Below are 17,468 nucleotides of genomic sequence, written 5' to 3' on the forward strand. Positions count from 1 at the left end.
CCAAGGTGTGCCAAGCCCTGAGCTGCACGAGGAGAGGGGTGCTGGTGCCAAGGGAGAGGAGGGAGCCCAGGAGTTCACACACCGTCCTATACTTCAGCCCTGGGTTGTTAAGGATAACCCGCTGGCGAAGTCCTTGTCCAGGAGGCAGCTCCGCTGGAGGTTTTGTGCCTGTCACCCTCCCCCAGGGCCGTGGCTCAGCCAGGGGATGGTTCCTTTCAGCTGCATCTTGTAAATCCTTCAGTCAAGGCACACAGAGCAAAAACTGTCCTGTACTCTGACCTGGGGTGGCCTCACCTGCAACATTGGGGCAGTTTGGGGCACCACAAGGTAAGGAAGATATTGAGCCATTAGAGAGTGTCCAAAGGAGGCAACGAGGATGGGGAAGGGCCTTGATTTGAAGCCATGGGAGGACAATGAGGGCACTTGGGGTGTTCAGCTGGAGAAGAGGAGACTGAGGGGAGACCTCATGGCAGTTCCAACTTCCTGGGGAGGGGCAGAGGAGGGGCAGGGACTGAGCTCTGCTCTGGGGGGACCAGGGACAGCACCCAGGGAATGGCTGGAGCTGTGTCAGGGCAGGGTCAGGTTGGATCTCAGGGAAAGGTTCTTCCCCCAGAGGGTGGTTGGGCACTGCCCAGGCTCCCCAGGGCAGTGGGCACGGCCCCAAGGCTGCCAGAGCTCAGGAGGGTTTGGATGATCCTCTGGGGCACAGGGTGTGACCCTTAGGGATGGTCCTGTGCAGGGCTGAGGGTTGGACTCGATGATCCTTGTGGATCCCTTCAGCATATTCTGTGATTTCTGCCAGTGTTTTAAAGATTTCTGGTTTGGTTTTGCTCAAGCCCCTCTTTTTTAAAGATTAAGCAGACCCAGGTATGACCCATGGTTCCTAGTGGTGATGGGCACTCAGAACAGTCACAAATTTCTTATGGACAAGGGGCAGAACTCAACACTTGCAGGCTTTCCCTGCACCTCCCAGACACCCCTACACTGCTTGGCACTTGGATGTATCACCACAGGGTTCTGCCTCATGGCTGAGTCCCTCAGGCCACTTGCCTGCAGCTGAGCTGCCCACACAGCATTTGGAAACACCGGTACGAGGCAGCTGCTTTTCAGACAGCTCTTCCCTCTCTACAAACATTGCTGCAAAAAAAGAGCCAGAAGGCTCTAGGTACGATGGGAAGTACCCAGCAAAGACACACCAAGGCCTTGTCTCTGCCCTGGGGGAGTTGTTCTGTCCCTCTCCTGTGCTTTCCTCACCCCAAGGCACTGTGGGCACTGCTTCCCAACCCCACCTCAATCCATCCATCCTTTCTGATGCCATGCGGCTTCTGGTAGAGCTTTCCCAGCACATTCACTGCTATCCCAGCTCCAGTCATGCTTCCTACACCAGCAGCAGGGCCAAAGCAATGCCACCACTGCCAGATCTGAGCTATAAGGGGAGGCAAGTGGCTCTGTGCCCCCCAGCTCAGCCCAGAGCAGTGTGGGCACCCATCAGATCACGCCCCTTGGAAGGGGCTGTGGGCGATATCCCCTCAGCCCCACCATCAAACAAGGTCCTGAGCAGCCTCACAACAAGGTGGGTCATCTTTCCATGCCATTCCCACTGCTGCACCACTCCTGCAAGGACACCAAGCCTCTTTGTCACTGTCTTCTTCCCATGGATAAGGATCCTCTTTCACGAAAGTTTAACAGTTTAACAATCATGGACAGAAAGTTCTTCCTCTTGATCCTCTGCTATCCCTAGCCCTGGAGTTGGGATTGCAGTGAACATACTGGGAAGGCTCTATCAGAAGCCTCATGGCATTAGGATGGATGGATGGATTGAGGAGGGGTTGGGAAAGAGCCTGTAGTGCCCACAGTGCCTTGGGGTGAGGAAAGCACAGGAGAGGCACAGAGCAACTCCTCCAGGGCAGAGACAAGGCCTTGGTATGTCTCTGCTGGGCATTTTCCATCATGATTTGAGACTTTTGGCTCTCTTTTTGCAGGAATGTTTGTAGAGAGGGAAGAGATGTGTGAAGTGCATTTGCCCCACGATAAGCTCGTGGACACACTGCAATGCCAGCAGCCAGAAGTGCCAACCAGCTGAGGTGGCAGAACCTGCTGTGCAGCCAGAGCTGGGTGAGGGAGGCCTGAAAGAGCTCCCAGAGCTGCCAGTGGCGCTGGGGGAATTTTAGGGAAGGAGAACAACATCATCCATACCAGGGCAAGGGAATTACTCCCTCCTAAAGCCCTCGGAAGTGGGTTTACACCACGGTGTGTCACACCACTCATCCCTGAACAGTGAGCTCAGTGTCTGCAGCCCTGAGAACATCAAAGCTCAGGCTTGGTCCCTACAAATGACTGGGAGGATCAAGTGGAGGAAATGGCTGCAGCTCCAAGGCCCCTGTTTTGCAAAGTCACTTTGCTTGATCCCATCCATATTTCAGCACGTCCCCAACTGAGCCCCATTAATGTAATTGATTTTTAATGGCATTCTCAAAGAAACCATGTGAAGATTTTAACAGGCTATTAGGTGGAAATTAAGCCTCACCCAAAGCTTCCCCCCCAAGGAAGAAAGTTGTCAAAAGATCCAGGGGAGCAATTCCCTTCCTGCATGGAAGGGCAAGGAGGTAATACAGTGACCTGGGGAAAAGGGGCACTAATTCCCCATTTTCCACCCCACACACTGCTCCCACCCTTCTGGAGACCAGGGAAGGTCTTCCCACACAAGGAAGACCAGAGGGCAGCCCTGAAGGGATCAGAAGCAGAAGAACTGTTTGATGAGCTGGGGGATCTTCAAGGTTTCATAAAGAAAGATAAAATGCAAGTCCTGATTGATTTTCTTTTTTCCTGTAGGCACTGGAGGCATCAGGTGGAACCCAAAGAGCTGAGCCTGGCCTGTGGTTACCATCAGTGGCTTCAGCAGAGCTGCTCTCCTGGGGAGGCTTGTGCTGCCTCAAACCATCACGGGGGAAAGAGGCACCAGGAAAGCACTTCCAGCTTCTCCCTTCCATTCATTCCCTGCACGCACCAGCTTTTCAAAATCTACCCATCTTCCCAGCAGTTCAAAGCCAGGACCTGAGGCCCGACCTCACCATGGAGCTCATCCCTCTTCCTCCTTTCAGTCCCTTCTGCCCCAGCAAATGTGGAGCCCCTGGTTTTTATACCCCGGCAAGGCCAGGGCGATACTTGTGGACATTTTGACTTGTGGACATTTTGACTCGTGGACATTTTGACTCATGGACATTTTGACTCAGAGCCTGTCACCTCCCCCAGAGGTCCCCTCCCTGCCAGGGTTCAGCTCTGACAGACACCCACAGTGGCAGCTTCCCCGTGTGTGGCACGGAGCAGCTTTGGCACCTTCCCTGTGGAACACGAACACGGGCTCCGTGCAAGAGTCTCCCACTCACTGTGAGTGAGCAGCTGCATTTCTAGAAGGATTATTCCTCTACCATCTATTTCATCTGATTCAGATTCTCCTCCTGCTTCGTTTCAACGTTTTTAAAGACTTATTTTTGCTTCTTTTGAGACATTTTAAACTCTTTTTTTTTCAGTGCTGTCAGCCAGCCTTCACTAGTACGTTACAGTCGAGTACCAGCATCGCCTTCTTGTTTGAAGAGGTAGAAATGTGGACACAAAGGAGAAAAGCAATGGCCTAAAATCCTTTATTATCCAATGATATGGGCAGAAATTAAAAACAGGACCCCCAAAATCCCACTCCATTGCTCAGTGTGCTGGACAAGAGAACCAGAACTGTATTATCCTGGTTCTGTCCTGGAGCAATAACTTCCACCATAGTCTCGTGTTCTTCCCTACCTTCCAATTAAAGCAAGAAAATTGGATCATGCTGAGCTCCCCTTGTCCTCTTCACCTCTTGTCAAAGTCAGGGGTTACCATAATTTTGTACCTGTCATAATTAGCTTTAATGTTGTAACCTGGGAGTGAAAAAAATACAGTGTTCTTTTAATAATAGATTTAGGGAAGCACGGAGTGATCTTCCCTTTTCCACAACTGGTAGCCAAGTTGAGCATTTCCAACTCCTCTTATATTGTACCCAACTAATTTAAGTATTTTATTGATTATTAAAGGAAAATAAATTTAAACAAGCTCAGGATTCCCCCAGCCAGTCCAGGCCAGGAGATAAGTTTGACCACAGAACTTCAGGAATCTGTAGTGTTTCTACCCAGGCTGAGATTTGGCATCAGAAGACAAGAAAGGTAAAATTCTTCATTTCAGCACATTTTTGAGGGTAGGGATAATCTGAACAGACCTGTGATGAGGTTATACATGCTGTCAGCTAAATATACAGCATCACTCACTTGGATATGAGCTTCTGAAAAGAATGGGATTAAAAGGACACTTGAGGAGTTTGCTGGACTCCAATCTCTGTCCTGCAGCCACGGCAGCCAGGGTGCAATGGTCCATGTCTTAATCAAGCCAAGACTTCCTCTCCTCTTTTCTCTTTTCTACTTCTGCTGACCATCAAGAGAGGTGTTACCCCTTCTCCCCCCAGCCATCACTGCCTGTTTCTTCCCAGTGCACAAGTAACTTGCTGCAACTTCCCAGAGCTTTTGGCTCCCATCCCTCCCCCAGCGCTGGAGGCCAGGAAAGCAGCAGAGATTTGTCTTTGGCATTGGGAGGGAGGTTTGTTAATCCTCCTGCCCGGCAGGAGAGCTTTCATGCCTGACTTCTGGCAGCTGGACGTGCTTTCAGGTCTGACTAAAGCCTCACTGAGGACAGGGCCACCCTCTGATAAGATAATTTCACCTGCCAGAGCCTTCTTCCTTGTTCCAAATCCTGCAAAGGGTGGAGACCACGGCTGAGGAGGGCCTTGCCCTCCCAAAGCAAGGCCAAGGTGATGTTCCACCTGCTCTGACGGTGCCAGACCTCACTTCTCCACAAAACTAGGACTCCTTTATCCATGATATCAGAAACTACCTTGTATTCACTTTAAATGAGTGACAATTTCCAAACCCAAACCTTTTCCTGAAGCTTAGGCTTGCAGGTTTTCAGGACATACTTAGCACCGGAGTACTGAAGTTTCTCTCCAGGCTGTAGCAGAGCTTGCAGGAAGATGTTTGATCTTTAAATCAGACATTAAGCAATGAAATACCACCACTCCTATTGATATTGTCTCATGTACAAACCCACAGAGCTGAGCTCTGACACCTCCTGCTGCATTCCACGGGTCAGGCTGTGACAGGCTGGATTCCTGCTCCGGAGTCGTGGCTCCAGCATGATCCAGGACAAATTACAAGATAAAGAAAAGGACAATTATGAAACAGCCTGTTCACATTTCCACCCAACTTATTGCAGGGAGCAGCAGGAAAAGGGCCTAATCACCCTCCTTCAAAAACCCATTTCCTCTCTGGTGGATCTGTAGATGATCTCAAGGCTCCTTTGGTCTCAAGACCCAAACCAGACCATTTCAGCTGAAGCAAATCCTTGTGGTGATTTCCATGAGTTAATTACATTTCCATTAGTAAAGAAGTTCTAAAACTTCAATTTCTTCACTGATGCTTTTTTGAATCCTGCCAAAATAGATAGGGAAACACGATTTCCTCTCTGCTTTTCTCTATCTATCTCGCCCTTATGAGACCTTGCTCTTAATTTTAACTCTCTCAGCCTTTTCACTTCTCCTTAAATGGACATTTCTTCAACCCTTTAATCATTTTCACAGCCTTTGTCCTAAGCTCCCAAACTTTATTTAAGGAGGCTGCTTCAGGACATTTGAGATGGGGAACTAAGCCAAAAGACAGTTCCATTTTTCCCTCTTCTTTTTAATTGGAAAATAAGCTGAGAGCTCCAGTTTCAGTTCTTTTAAGTCTTCTTTGAACCAGAAGCAAGCTACATCCAACTGAGTATTTCTGATTATCAGTTTACTTTGAGAGTTCTTCAGCACAGGGACATTTTGTAGCTGAAAAAGTCTCAGTATCCTCCAAACATTTCTGTCTTTCCCTTCTGTACTTTTACATCATCCCATGGACAATCAACAGTCCTCCTAAAGCCTTAGTTTGACTCTGGGAGCTTCTTGTTTTGCAGACCCTTACGGGGAATTTTTACACAAAGGAGGGTGAGCCAACTTTAACCTCTCTCTAGAAAAATCCACAAGGAAAAAACCTTCAGCAAAGAGATTTATGGCCCAGGTGTGACACACTGAGAGCCCTCTCCTCCTTCGAGAGCCCCAAGTGCAATTTCTACCCCCAGTTGCTGCTCCTGATCCTTTCCGTGCTTAAATCTCCCACAGTCCCACATGAACTGACTTGAACTGAGCCAACACTAAACCCATTATTGTCTAAAACCTCGGGTTTAACTCAGGAGTGACCTGAACTTCTCGCTCCAGAGGGATGCTTTTAAAATCCACAGCTGATCACGAGAACCACCCCCACACACACACCCATCCCTGAGCCAGCTCCTGAAACCAAGGCAGCTCCAGCTCTGACACAACAGGAATATCCACCTCCAAAAGCCTGACTTGTTTCCTGAATGCTCCACCCTGAGAAAAGGAGTTTGTTTCCTTTATTAATCCAAAAAAAACATTTCAGGTGATTATTTCCCTGGCCATCAACATCCAGGAAAACGGAGGAGGGAGGAGACACTTTTTGTGTCAACCACCAGCTTAATTCATGGTGATCATGCCAGGGAGGAAAGGTCTCTCGTGGGTTTTTGAAGAGCACTGTTTGGGTGGCCAAGCTCCTTTGTGGGGATCAGGGAACTTTCCAAACCTTCTAAGCTCAAATAGGTTTGCTGTGTGCCACATGTAGGAAGCAGGACTTCCTCAGCCTGAGCTTCCAGGCTTCCCCAGGGAGGAAAAGTGGCCTTTCCATGCAGTCAGAGGTCCATCCAATGGAGTCATCCTGCAGCACTGACCCCACTGACAATGGATCCCTTCCCTCCATCCCAATCCAGTCAGATCCCTCAGCCCAGAGAAGATCTAAGACAGCTGAATTTAAGCAAAGAATCTGACTTTGGTGTGGAAAAGCATCTCCAGGTACCCTCAAATTCCAGGTGCTGATCCCAGAGCTTGGCTTATCTATAGAGAGACCTGGAGTCCCAAATCCCCCTGTTCCAGCTCCCAGCACTGAAGCCTTGCCCTGGCCACAACATCCCACACACCTCGGTAGTGGTTCAGCAAGAACAAAATGGAAAATCAGTTTCCCAAATCCACCAAGTTTTCCTGATCTTTACAGTCAATGGTCCCAGAGCACCCAAACTTTTGGGGTGAGATGTGGATCCAAGGATGTGTGTGCAAACATGACACTGATGGCACTCAGGATTAGATAACAACTAAAACCAGGCTAGTTTTCTAAATCTTCATCCTTTTCAACAGTCACAGGCAGGTTCTTCTCATCCCAGATGAGCAGGCACTTTGCCATCAAAAGCTGGGCCCTTGGGAACTGGGACACAGCAGCAGCAACAACATTTGAGAAACAGGAGTCTGAGATAACCTGCACACTGCTCCTCGTCTAATTATGGGACAGCACTCAACACCACACACAGGACTTGGGTATTTTGGGCTTGGGGATTTTTTTTGCTTGTTTTTAAACTAGGAAGCATTAAAAAAAAAAAATTAGAGTACTTCATGGCTGCAATTTTATTTGCTGTTTTGGTTTTGAGCTGCCAGTATTCACACCCAGCTCCAATAGCAGCTTTCCACCTCTAGAGAAGAGTGAGCAGCCAAGCAGATGCCCACTCGACATGATTCCCAGGGCAGGATCACACGTTAGGAGCAGATCACAAGGTCCAGAGCCCTCTTCCCACCTGCAGTCCCCACGGCTGCCTTTGCAATCAGTACAGCTGGTTCCCTACAAGAGCCAATATTTCCCTGCCACCAACCTCCCTTTGAGAGCCATAAAAAGCTAAAAATACTGTCTGGACTCTGGACTAATGATCCTGCCTGGCTTTGATGAAGCCCTGGCTGCGATGAGATGAGAAAGCACCTCTCCTTTTCACTTGGGATGGTCACTTCTGCTTTACAGGGAGATCTGAGCACCCACAAATATTGTCTGACAGTCCCCTCTTTGTGAGCAAAAAGCTTCAGAGAAGCACAAACAGGCACAAAATATGGAAAGCACCATAAGATAAAAACCCAAATAATTTTGTTTCCTCTCCCTTTGGGAAAGGCTCTTTGTTCCTGCCTCAACTTTCTGGCTTCCCATTGTGCAGCTCCATCATTTCTCAGTTCACATACCAGGTATTCAATACCTTGCAGTCACTTCTAATAAAGCAAGGGAGAAGCACATCAATCTCATTATCTGTCTGCCCTTGAGAAGTACTGTGACCTGAAACGTTCACCAGAGCAGAGCCACATTCCAAGGATAACTCCTGCCAGGGAAGGGCTGTCCCCACCCTTGTGAGGGGACTGTGACCATCTGCAGCATCCTCCAAGCACAGCCCTGAGTCCTCCTCTGCCCAGGAAAGTCTCCTTCTAATTTAGCAGCAGCCACACAATTACACCCCCACCTGCTTGACTCCACCTGCCTCTACCCACCCGAATCTGTGCAGAAAAGCCACTCTCAAGTGACAAAAAAGAAAAGAGAGGAGCCCTAATTAACACCCCAACAGGCCCAGCATGGCCTGGGTGCCCCTTGGCTAAGAGAAACAAGCCCAGAGGGAAAACATGTTCCAGTCCCAAAGGATCTGCAGCCCCACTGGGCAAACCTGTCTGTGACAGTGTGAAAAGGAAACATTGGCCAGATGGGTTTGGAGGCACCAATTCCTTCCTCTTTGTCCAGAGTCTGAAGGAAACTGCTTCTCCAGCTCCTCAAGAGCCCAAACAGCCAAGGGACAGAAGACAGAAGAACTTGCTGTTCAAACTGAGACCTCACACACCCTCTTCCCTTCCAGTTATAAACTTTTTCTGCTTCAAAAAAAGAAAACTTGGTTACTTGCCCTCGTGCCTCCCTGCCCTCCCACACCAGCCAGATCACCAGCTGACATTCAGGAAGACAGGTGAATTCCCTTTGTCTTGTCCAGTTTTATCTGATTTAATTTCAGAAGGGACCCTTGGCTTTTCTGAGCCAGAAAGTCTCCATCCATCACTGGAGCATAAAAGAAATTGAAAACAAGGATCAGCTCCATTAAAATCCATAAATGCTTTGCTCTTAGCATGACTCATGCACAGCACCAGCAGCAATCACCTCAGTCCATCACCACCCATACTGCACAACCATGCAGAGATTTACTCCTTTTCCTGGTGATAATTAATCAAGAGGAAGCTTATCCCTTCTTAAAGTATCCCTTTTCCCAACTCCTGTTGCTGCTCAGCTTTGCTTTCTAGCACAGAGGTGCCAAAAGTTGCACATCAGGAAAGCAGAGAGAAACCTGCACTTCCCAACCCCTTTATTCCCCACGTCTGTAGCTCTAGAGCTTATAAACAAAGCAAGGAATACAGCCTAAAGTGATGCTGCAGGGCATCCAAGGGGGTTGTTTCACTGGAATTTCATTTTTTAATTAGCATGTTCTATGGTTTTTTGCAGGTGAAATAAGGAATCACAGAATCCTGGAATGGTTTGGGTTGGAAGGACCTTAGAGCTCATCTTGTTCCAACCTCCCTGCCATGGGCAGGGACTCCTCCCACTAGCCCAGGTTGCTCCAACCTGGCCTTGGACACTCCCAGGGATGGGGCAGCCACAGCTTCTCTGGGCAACCTGTGCCAGGGCCTCCCCACCCTCACAGGGAACAATTCCTTCCCAATATCCCATCTAAACCTACTCTCTTTCAGTTTGAGGTTATTCCCTCTTGTCCTGTCACTACATACTAGATATTTTAGTTTAAGGGCTTCTTAATGCACAGGAACACTCACATGGAAATAAAAAAACCTGCAGCCTAAGCATCTGTGTACATTTGGCAGCTTGAAAAATCTCAGCCCTTAATCAGTCATTTATTTCTCCAATAATTCCACAGTCACACCTCCCCCCACACCCTGTCTGGGAGGTCCATCCACCTCAAATGGGAATATCAGAGGTCCACAACCCGCTGCACAGAGCAGGCTGGGTGGTTCCTCTGCCTCCCACTTTGACAGCCATCACTGCAACCCAGGCTGCTGCTCCTCATCCACTGCACCAGGAATAGCAGCTCCCACTGCCCACATAGCAGGATGATCCTGGTAACCAGCAGAGCGAACACCAAGGCTGAGCAGGCCTCTGTTATCATAGAATCATAGAAACACAGAATCATAGAATCACAGAATCATAGAATCAGCTGGGTTGGAAGGGACCTCCAAGATCATCAAGTCCAACCCTTGATCCAACCCCGCTGTGGTTCCCAACCCATGGCACTGATGCCACATCCAGTCTCTTCTTAAAAACCTCCAGGGATGGACAATCCACCACTGCCCTGGGCAGCCCATTCCAATGGCTGAGCACCCTCTCTGGAAAGAAATTCGTCCTAATATCCCACCTAAACCTCCCCTGGCACAACTTTAGACCCAGCCCTCTGGTCTTGGTGATGGTTGCCTGGGAAAAGAGACCAACCCCCCCCGACTCCCCCCTCCTGTCAGGGAGTTGTAGAGAGTGAGGAGGTCTCCCCTGAGCCTCCTCTTCTCCAGGCTGAACACCCCAGCTCCCTCAGCCTCTCCTCACAGCACTTGTGCTCCAGTCCCTTCCCCAGCCTCGTTGCTCTCCTCTGGACCTGCTCCAGCACCTCAACATCCTTCTTGAACTGAAGGGCCCAGAACTGGACACATCACTGGGTTACCAAACGAGTTACCTTCCAAATCATCAGCGTCACCAGGAGCTAGGAGCACATTGCTCAGACAATCAGGATAATTCCAGCTTTTTTGCAATTTGTTCCAGACAGCCTGAGACACCCATAAGAGCACCGACACTCTGGGCACATCATTTGGCAGCTCCGGGCCTGGCACACGCTGTCTCTGCCAGTCCCACCCAGAGATCCAGGCAGCTGATCCAACTGGCTCAAGGAGCCACCAGGACTCTTCGAGAGTGTTTAATCCAGGCTGATTGGAAGCCAAAAGGAATTAATTCTGCTCAGAAAGGACGGGGCAGGATCCTTTCAAGCGCTGCAGTTTTAGCAACTCCCGGCGTTGGACAAACACCAGACACAGTTGTGGGCACTCCAAGGGGATGGGATGGAACTGGGAAAGGACCAGAGCAAAGGAGCACGGAAAACTCAGGTCAAGGGAGGTTGGGCAGCATAAATCTCTGACTGGAGAAATGCTGGAGTTTATTAAAACCATAAACATGCAGGAAGTTGAATGATTATTATTCGAACTCTACTGTACAAAATCTAGAAGGCACCAAAGGAAACCTCAGGTAGCTGGTGCTGGAAAAAAAAAAAAGGCATAAGCAGCACCTTTGTTGTGATATGTAATTAAACCATAGGACCCATTACCCACCATACAATGAAAGCAAAAGTATAAACAAGCTCCAAAATACAACCAAGGAGGACAGACCCCTTGGACCACACAGGTTAAAAGCCCTTTTAAAAGATCCTTTTTTTTCCACCTCAAAAATCCCTAGACATCTGAATTTTGGGAACCAGAAAGCTCAGGATCATTTTAGCCATGCCTTGGTCCTCAGCAGTCAGCCTGTGACACCAGCTCCAGCTGGAGAGGATGTTTGTAGGTAAACCCTGCACAGCAGTTCTTTGGGTTGTTGTATCCCAAGCCCAGGAGAAAACTTGCCACAAATTCCAAGAGGAACAGGCCTGGACCCTCCAGGCCCCCTATCCAGGTTCACATCTCCATCCAGTGCCACCTGAGGACTTTGGGGATAGGACAACTTTGTTCCAAAGACGACTGTGGATTTCTGAGGGTTCCAACCCAAAACACGTTCCAGTGACAGAGTTAAAAAATCCCTTTGCCTCTACCTTGGAAAAAGTGCATTAAGATCATACAGTCCCAGGCCAGCTGAGAAACTGCAATTTGGGGTGATTTAGAGATGCTAATGGGTGATGTCATCACTGGAGTGAACCCAATCCCCTAAAAATGTGCAAATGAAGTGAGCAGGAGCTATAAAATACATGTATTTCTCTCCACAGCAGCAACAGGCACATCCTAGCAGGGCAGCTTTCCTGGGTGCTCGTCTACAGCCCGAGGAGTCCACCAGAAATCACTAAAAAAAGGACAAAGGGACCGAAATCTTTCCAAGAAGCAGCAATCTATTCTTCTCCCAGGCCTTTACTAACAGCAAGTCAGCAGGATTCCTTGGAAGCAAATGAGAAATAGGCCCCACTGTGGAAAGAAACCGAGGGAGGGTTTTCTGGAATGACAACCAAGGCATTTTGGGCCACTGTCTGTTAGACTCGGGTTTAGCTCAGTGGGATATTGATCCTGGCTGCATAAAACACAGCCCTGCTGTATTTTCTGATTAACAGCTTCTGCTGCCTGGTTTTTGACAAACAAAATCTCCATCGTTGCAGGGAGATGAAAAAATACATTTATCGATAATTCCAGGGTGCAGGCAAAAAAAAAAAAAGGGGGGGGGTTGGAAAAAACAGGTGGGAAGGATTTCTGCATGATCACTGTAGTATTTACATAAGGGTGAGTTCAATCAATGCAGAGCCTTCCCCCACAGCCTCCTCCAAAACACACCCAGACTCTGCCCTTTTTCCTATGGAAACAGATAACGAGAGCAGAGCTGCTCTTTGCTTTTGTGGGGTTTAGCTAAAAGCTGAAAATGAGATCAGATTTTCTGACATTCAGCATTTACCTCAATAAAAACGGGCACTCAACAGGATTAGTGGGTACACAGCTCTCTGTGTGGTATCATGAAACACGTTTTCATGATCTTTCATGCTTACACAGAAATAAAATTAAGAAAAATAAGGGAGAGAGAGAGAAATCAAAATCCCTCTGTGATATCGAAGATTAATGTGAAACTGAGCTTGGGAATGAACACTGATCACTGCCTGGGAAACATGAAGTAACATTTCCAAGTAGAAACCTTGCACATATGGCAAAGGAAAGCTTTTGATAGAGTAGTAAAGTGGTATTTCAAAAACTGATGTCCTACCTATCTATATTTATAAGAACGCATTAAGTACTGGCTTAGCACTGTCCTCTTTTATTATTCCCTAATAAATTACAGCCCGATCATTTTTTGAAACACACAGATCTGAGTCTCCCTTCCACAGAAGTGAAAATTAAGTTCCCACTCATGTCACCACCTCTCAGTCCCTCCCTGGAGAACCAGCTGGGTTTGGCAGCAGCAAATGTTCTTCCTCAACAACCTGCCTTCAGTCTCGAGGCAGAATCAAGGAGATTTGTCTCAAATGAGAAAAAGGGGATGTTTGTCTCAAATAAACAACATTGCTGTGGCTTCTCCAAGCCCCTAAATCAAAGCCCCAAGCCCAAGCAAGCAGAGGAGGGATGAAAAGGTTTCTGGGCAGTGAAGGAAGCCCAAGGAAGAGGAGCTCCTGCTTTCCAGCACAGCCCCATGGCAACACAGCAGCGAGCTAAGAACACAGTAAGGATCTAGGAAAAACACCACAGGCTACAGAGAAAACACTAATTCAGTCCCCTGTGTGAGGCTGCAGGTCTTGCAGTGCTGTTTCTCTACTGTAGGTCCCTCCAGCTCGTTCCTGGGCTGGAAAGGCAGCCCCATGCTCAGGAAGGAATCCAACCCAGCACATGAGGAACGCCAGGATTTTCAGGAGCCTTCCCCCGAGCACCAAAAATGTTACATCCAGCCCTTGAATGAGAGGATTAGGGGTCTGGGGAGACGATTCTCGGGCTTAGTGCTGCAGCCTTTGCCACCCCTGCACTGCCCGCCTGGTGGGAAGCCCCCGTACGAGGCGGCTTCCCCGGAGCCCGGTTGGTGTCACCATTGGAAACCAGCAGCTCTGACGTGGCCGGGACTGTGCTGGAGAGGAACACGCCTGTTTGCAGAGGGAACAGGGCTCCTCGGGCCAGCTGCCTCATCGAGCTGATAGTCCTCAATTATGCTCCCAGATCAAACAGAGCTCCCCCAACAAGCCCAGCTCCGCTCAGACACCGGCGCTCGGCGTCTCACGGCCCGCGGCGATTCCACGAGCGACGCTCCAGCTGCTCTTGTAAAACTTTGAGCGTCTCACTTGTAAAGGAACCAAACATCTCTTGATTCCTGGCATGTGTTTATGAGAAAATAAAATAGCCCTGTCTAAACAATATGGCTGGAGTTCAGAAAAGCTTTTCTGTAGAGCCTTAGCTTTGAGTGCAGAAGCGCTGGAGTCAGCTGAATCCAAAGGTGTACTTGAATGCTTTGTTGAAGGATAAATTAAAACACATTCCAAAGTGCCTTCCAGAATCAGGGCCTTGATTTTAATTTTTTTTTTTTTTTTTAACTCACAAAAGGGCGCAGAACTGACTAGGAATCAGCACATGCCATGGGTGTGAATAGTTGTAGCATCTGTGCTAATTCTCTTCTCATCCTGGTACCCCCCGTGCTCCCGAGTACGTAAATCTGATTCTCCTCGTGACTCCACTGAAGTTCCCATTGATTAAATCCCCAACCCAGCAGCAGGAGAATCAAACCCCACATATTTATTCTCTTCCTCTCAATGCATAAAGGATTCCCTTTGGCCTCTCAGTTGCTGGATCACATCGTGCCCTGAATGCAAAGAGAATTCCAGTGATAATGTGGCAAATGAATACATTTGTATATGTGTGCAGGCATTTCCCTGCTCTCCACCACTAACCAGAAAATATGGACACATTCACACACAGGAGCAGAGAAGGTGTGGGAAAGGAAGGATTTGGGAAGCATGTTAACACCAGGCTGGGGGAAAACTGACTGAAATCCTTCCAAGCGGAAGGCTGCAAGCTCAGGACCTCAGGGAACATTTCCTTTGGAGCTTTAAAGCCCAATTTGTAGACTACAAGTGCTACTTAATATTCCTGTTTCCGTTATACCCTCCATTCATATAAATAAATACACATTACAACAGTTTCTAATGTAAAATATTGTGAGCATTTCCAAGAAAGAAACCAGCGACATCATTTCAAACCACTGCACAACATACACGGGTGACATTTGCCTTAATAAGACATTTTGAATTCTTTTCAAGCATCTTTGAATTCTGTTCAGAAAAGTTATTCGGTAGCAGAACAAATGCACTCCTGCAAAAACTTTGCTGATTTCAGAGTTGTAATAGCTTAAAAAGGGGATGCTTTTAATTTGTTAGCACGCTCCATGTTGACTTTTAAAGTCATCCTGTAATGCTAAATAGATTGGTTTAAATCAGGCTCAAGTACCAGTGGCAAACAGAACCTGCAAAGCCAGGGAAATGTCAGGAAAACTCTGGATAAGATACCCACCAGAACACCAACAAATAAATATCCTTGAGGAAAACCGCTTTTTAGTTGGTTCCAACACTCTAAAAGTGACTCGTTCAGCACAACAAATCCTACAGTCAGAAATGTAGGGATATAATATTTCCCTCAAATCAATCCCACCCCAACCCAGAGGTAAAAACCAACACAAATCGGAGTGAGAGGCCCCCTTAAAGTCGGGGTGAGACGTCACCTACCCTGTGAGGACCACGACGAAATCCATCACGTTCCAGCCGTTCCGCAGGTAAGAGCCTTTGTGAAAAACAAACCCCAGAGCGATGATTTTTATCCCAGCCTCGAAACAAAATATTCCAATAAAGTAGGGCTCAGTGTCGTCCTGAAAGAGAACAAAGATCAGGGGGATCAAGTCACATGAACGGCTCCAGGCACCAACTTCACACCCTTTTCCACTCCCGGAGCTGAAACTTTCCCGGAGCACAAAGAGGAATTTCATTATTATTTCTCTGGAAGTAATTTTTCTTTCTTTTTGAAACTGGGAATTCTATTTGCCTTCCTTCTGATTTTTTTCGCCCCGTTCTTTCCACGCAATTTTCCAGCAGGAATTTCAAAGCTGAAGTTTTGCTCTAAGGGCATATTTAAACTTGCTATCACATATTCCAGTGGTTATTGACATGGAAAAAGAAGTGCTTCACCATTCATCCAGGAACTTGAAACAAGAGGATATCTTGGGGATTAACAGTCAGCACAGAAAGCTTGTGAACACTGACAGGAAATTATTTATTTATCATTTATTCCATTGGTTCCTCCTTCACTCTTTCTCCTCCATTTTCTCAATTTCCACAGCCACAGTCTCATTTGTTTTCCTTTCACTGTGTGTCTGATTCAAGGAGAAAACCCCATTCCCTCTCAGCAGGAACAATAAGATTTGTGCCTCAGATCTATGGGGCAGATCTTGGGATCTCAACTTCATGTCTTACCTCCTACAGAGAAATTAAACTTAGTCTCCCCAGTTTTACTAAACCACTTATTTCATCTATTTTATATATTTATTTCATATTCATTATTTATTTTATATTTATTAATTATATATTTATATTAAAATATGTTTCTATACTTTATATTTTATATATTTGCAGTTATTATTTCTGTTATATATTTATTTCATCTAAACCATTTATTTCAGCAACTCCACCTCTCATTCCCCTGTGGCCTGGCAAGGTGACAGTCACCTGCAGATCACAAACACAGAATGGCCACAGATGTCTCAGTATTATTATATTATATTATATTGTACATTATTGTATTATACATTATTATATTCTATTATACATTATTATATTATATTGTATTTATAATATATAATATTATATAGCCATCACTAGGAGTCCTTTATTTCTAATTTCAAAGCATCAGCCCTCTAGCCCATATAAATAAAATAAGCAGTATACTACATTACAACCCCATGCAAGATATATATATAATATAATATATAATATATAATCTATAATATAATATACAATATATACGATTTATACAATTTATAATATATAATATATAATATATAATATAATATACAATATATATGATTTATACAATTTATAATATATATGCTATATATATAAAAATATATTTATAATATATATTATATATATTATATATATATATTTCCTTATTATAGATTATTTAGTATTGAGTTATTGACAGGAGTTTCAATACAAATTCAGTGCCAAATGAAAACATGTACATTTGGAAGTCAAAGACGTAGGCAAAAAATGGGAACAAAGAGGTAAAAGCAGAGGAGATTGATTTCAAGCCCATGTTAATTGGCTTTGGCACCTGTAACCAATTTCCAAATGTGCCTCAGATCCCTGTTTTCAGCTGAAGTCAATGGAAGTAAAGCAGCCCTTCCCAAAGAGGAGCAAACTTCCAAATTAAGAGATTAGAAATCTTTTTTTTTTCAGTGGCATTCTGGCCATCAGAGCCATGGGGCTGAGCTGCTCTTTGATGGACAGTTGCTTCCCTTTTGCAATTCAACTACTGACAAAAGGGGATTGTTTGTTCTCTTCTCCAGAAGAAGCAGGAATGTCAAGGCTCGTGGGCCCAGGAGGAAGGAGCAGGTTTGACACAGGGATGTGCTTGACCAGCTCCTGCTCAGCTCTGACCCAGACCCACACTTTGGTCACAGCACTTGTTACAGAAAACCGGGTTTTTCACTCCTAAATTTGGGCCTGTTCAGCCTCAAGAAGAGAAGACTGAGAGG

General features: G+C 46.6%; 1 protein-coding gene across 17 annotated transcripts in view; it reads right to left on the minus strand.

Moving 5' to 3' along the window:
* The window catches only part of LOC108504370 (voltage-dependent N-type calcium channel subunit alpha-1B-like), a 301,566-nt gene that overhangs the window by 275,142 nt on the left and 8,956 nt on the right, over positions 1 to 17,468 (minus strand). For all 17 annotated transcript variants that reach the window (XR_001877084.1, XM_017829234.1, XM_017829229.1 and 14 more), the window contains exon 3: positions 15,445 to 15,584. Coding sequence is in view for 16 of the 17 variants with exons in the window: in XM_017829234.1 (XP_017684723.1) it covers positions 15,445 to 15,584 (140 nt within the window). In the remaining variant the exon portion in view is untranslated. The remainder of the gene's footprint in view (positions 1 to 15,444; positions 15,585 to 17,468) is intronic.

The sequence above is a fragment of the Lepidothrix coronata genome, unplaced genomic scaffold (genome assembly GCF_001604755.1).
Source record: "Lepidothrix coronata isolate B3197 unplaced genomic scaffold, Lepidothrix_coronata-1.0 Scaffold160, whole genome shotgun sequence".
NCBI lineage: Eukaryota > Metazoa > Chordata > Aves > Passeriformes > Pipridae > Lepidothrix > Lepidothrix coronata.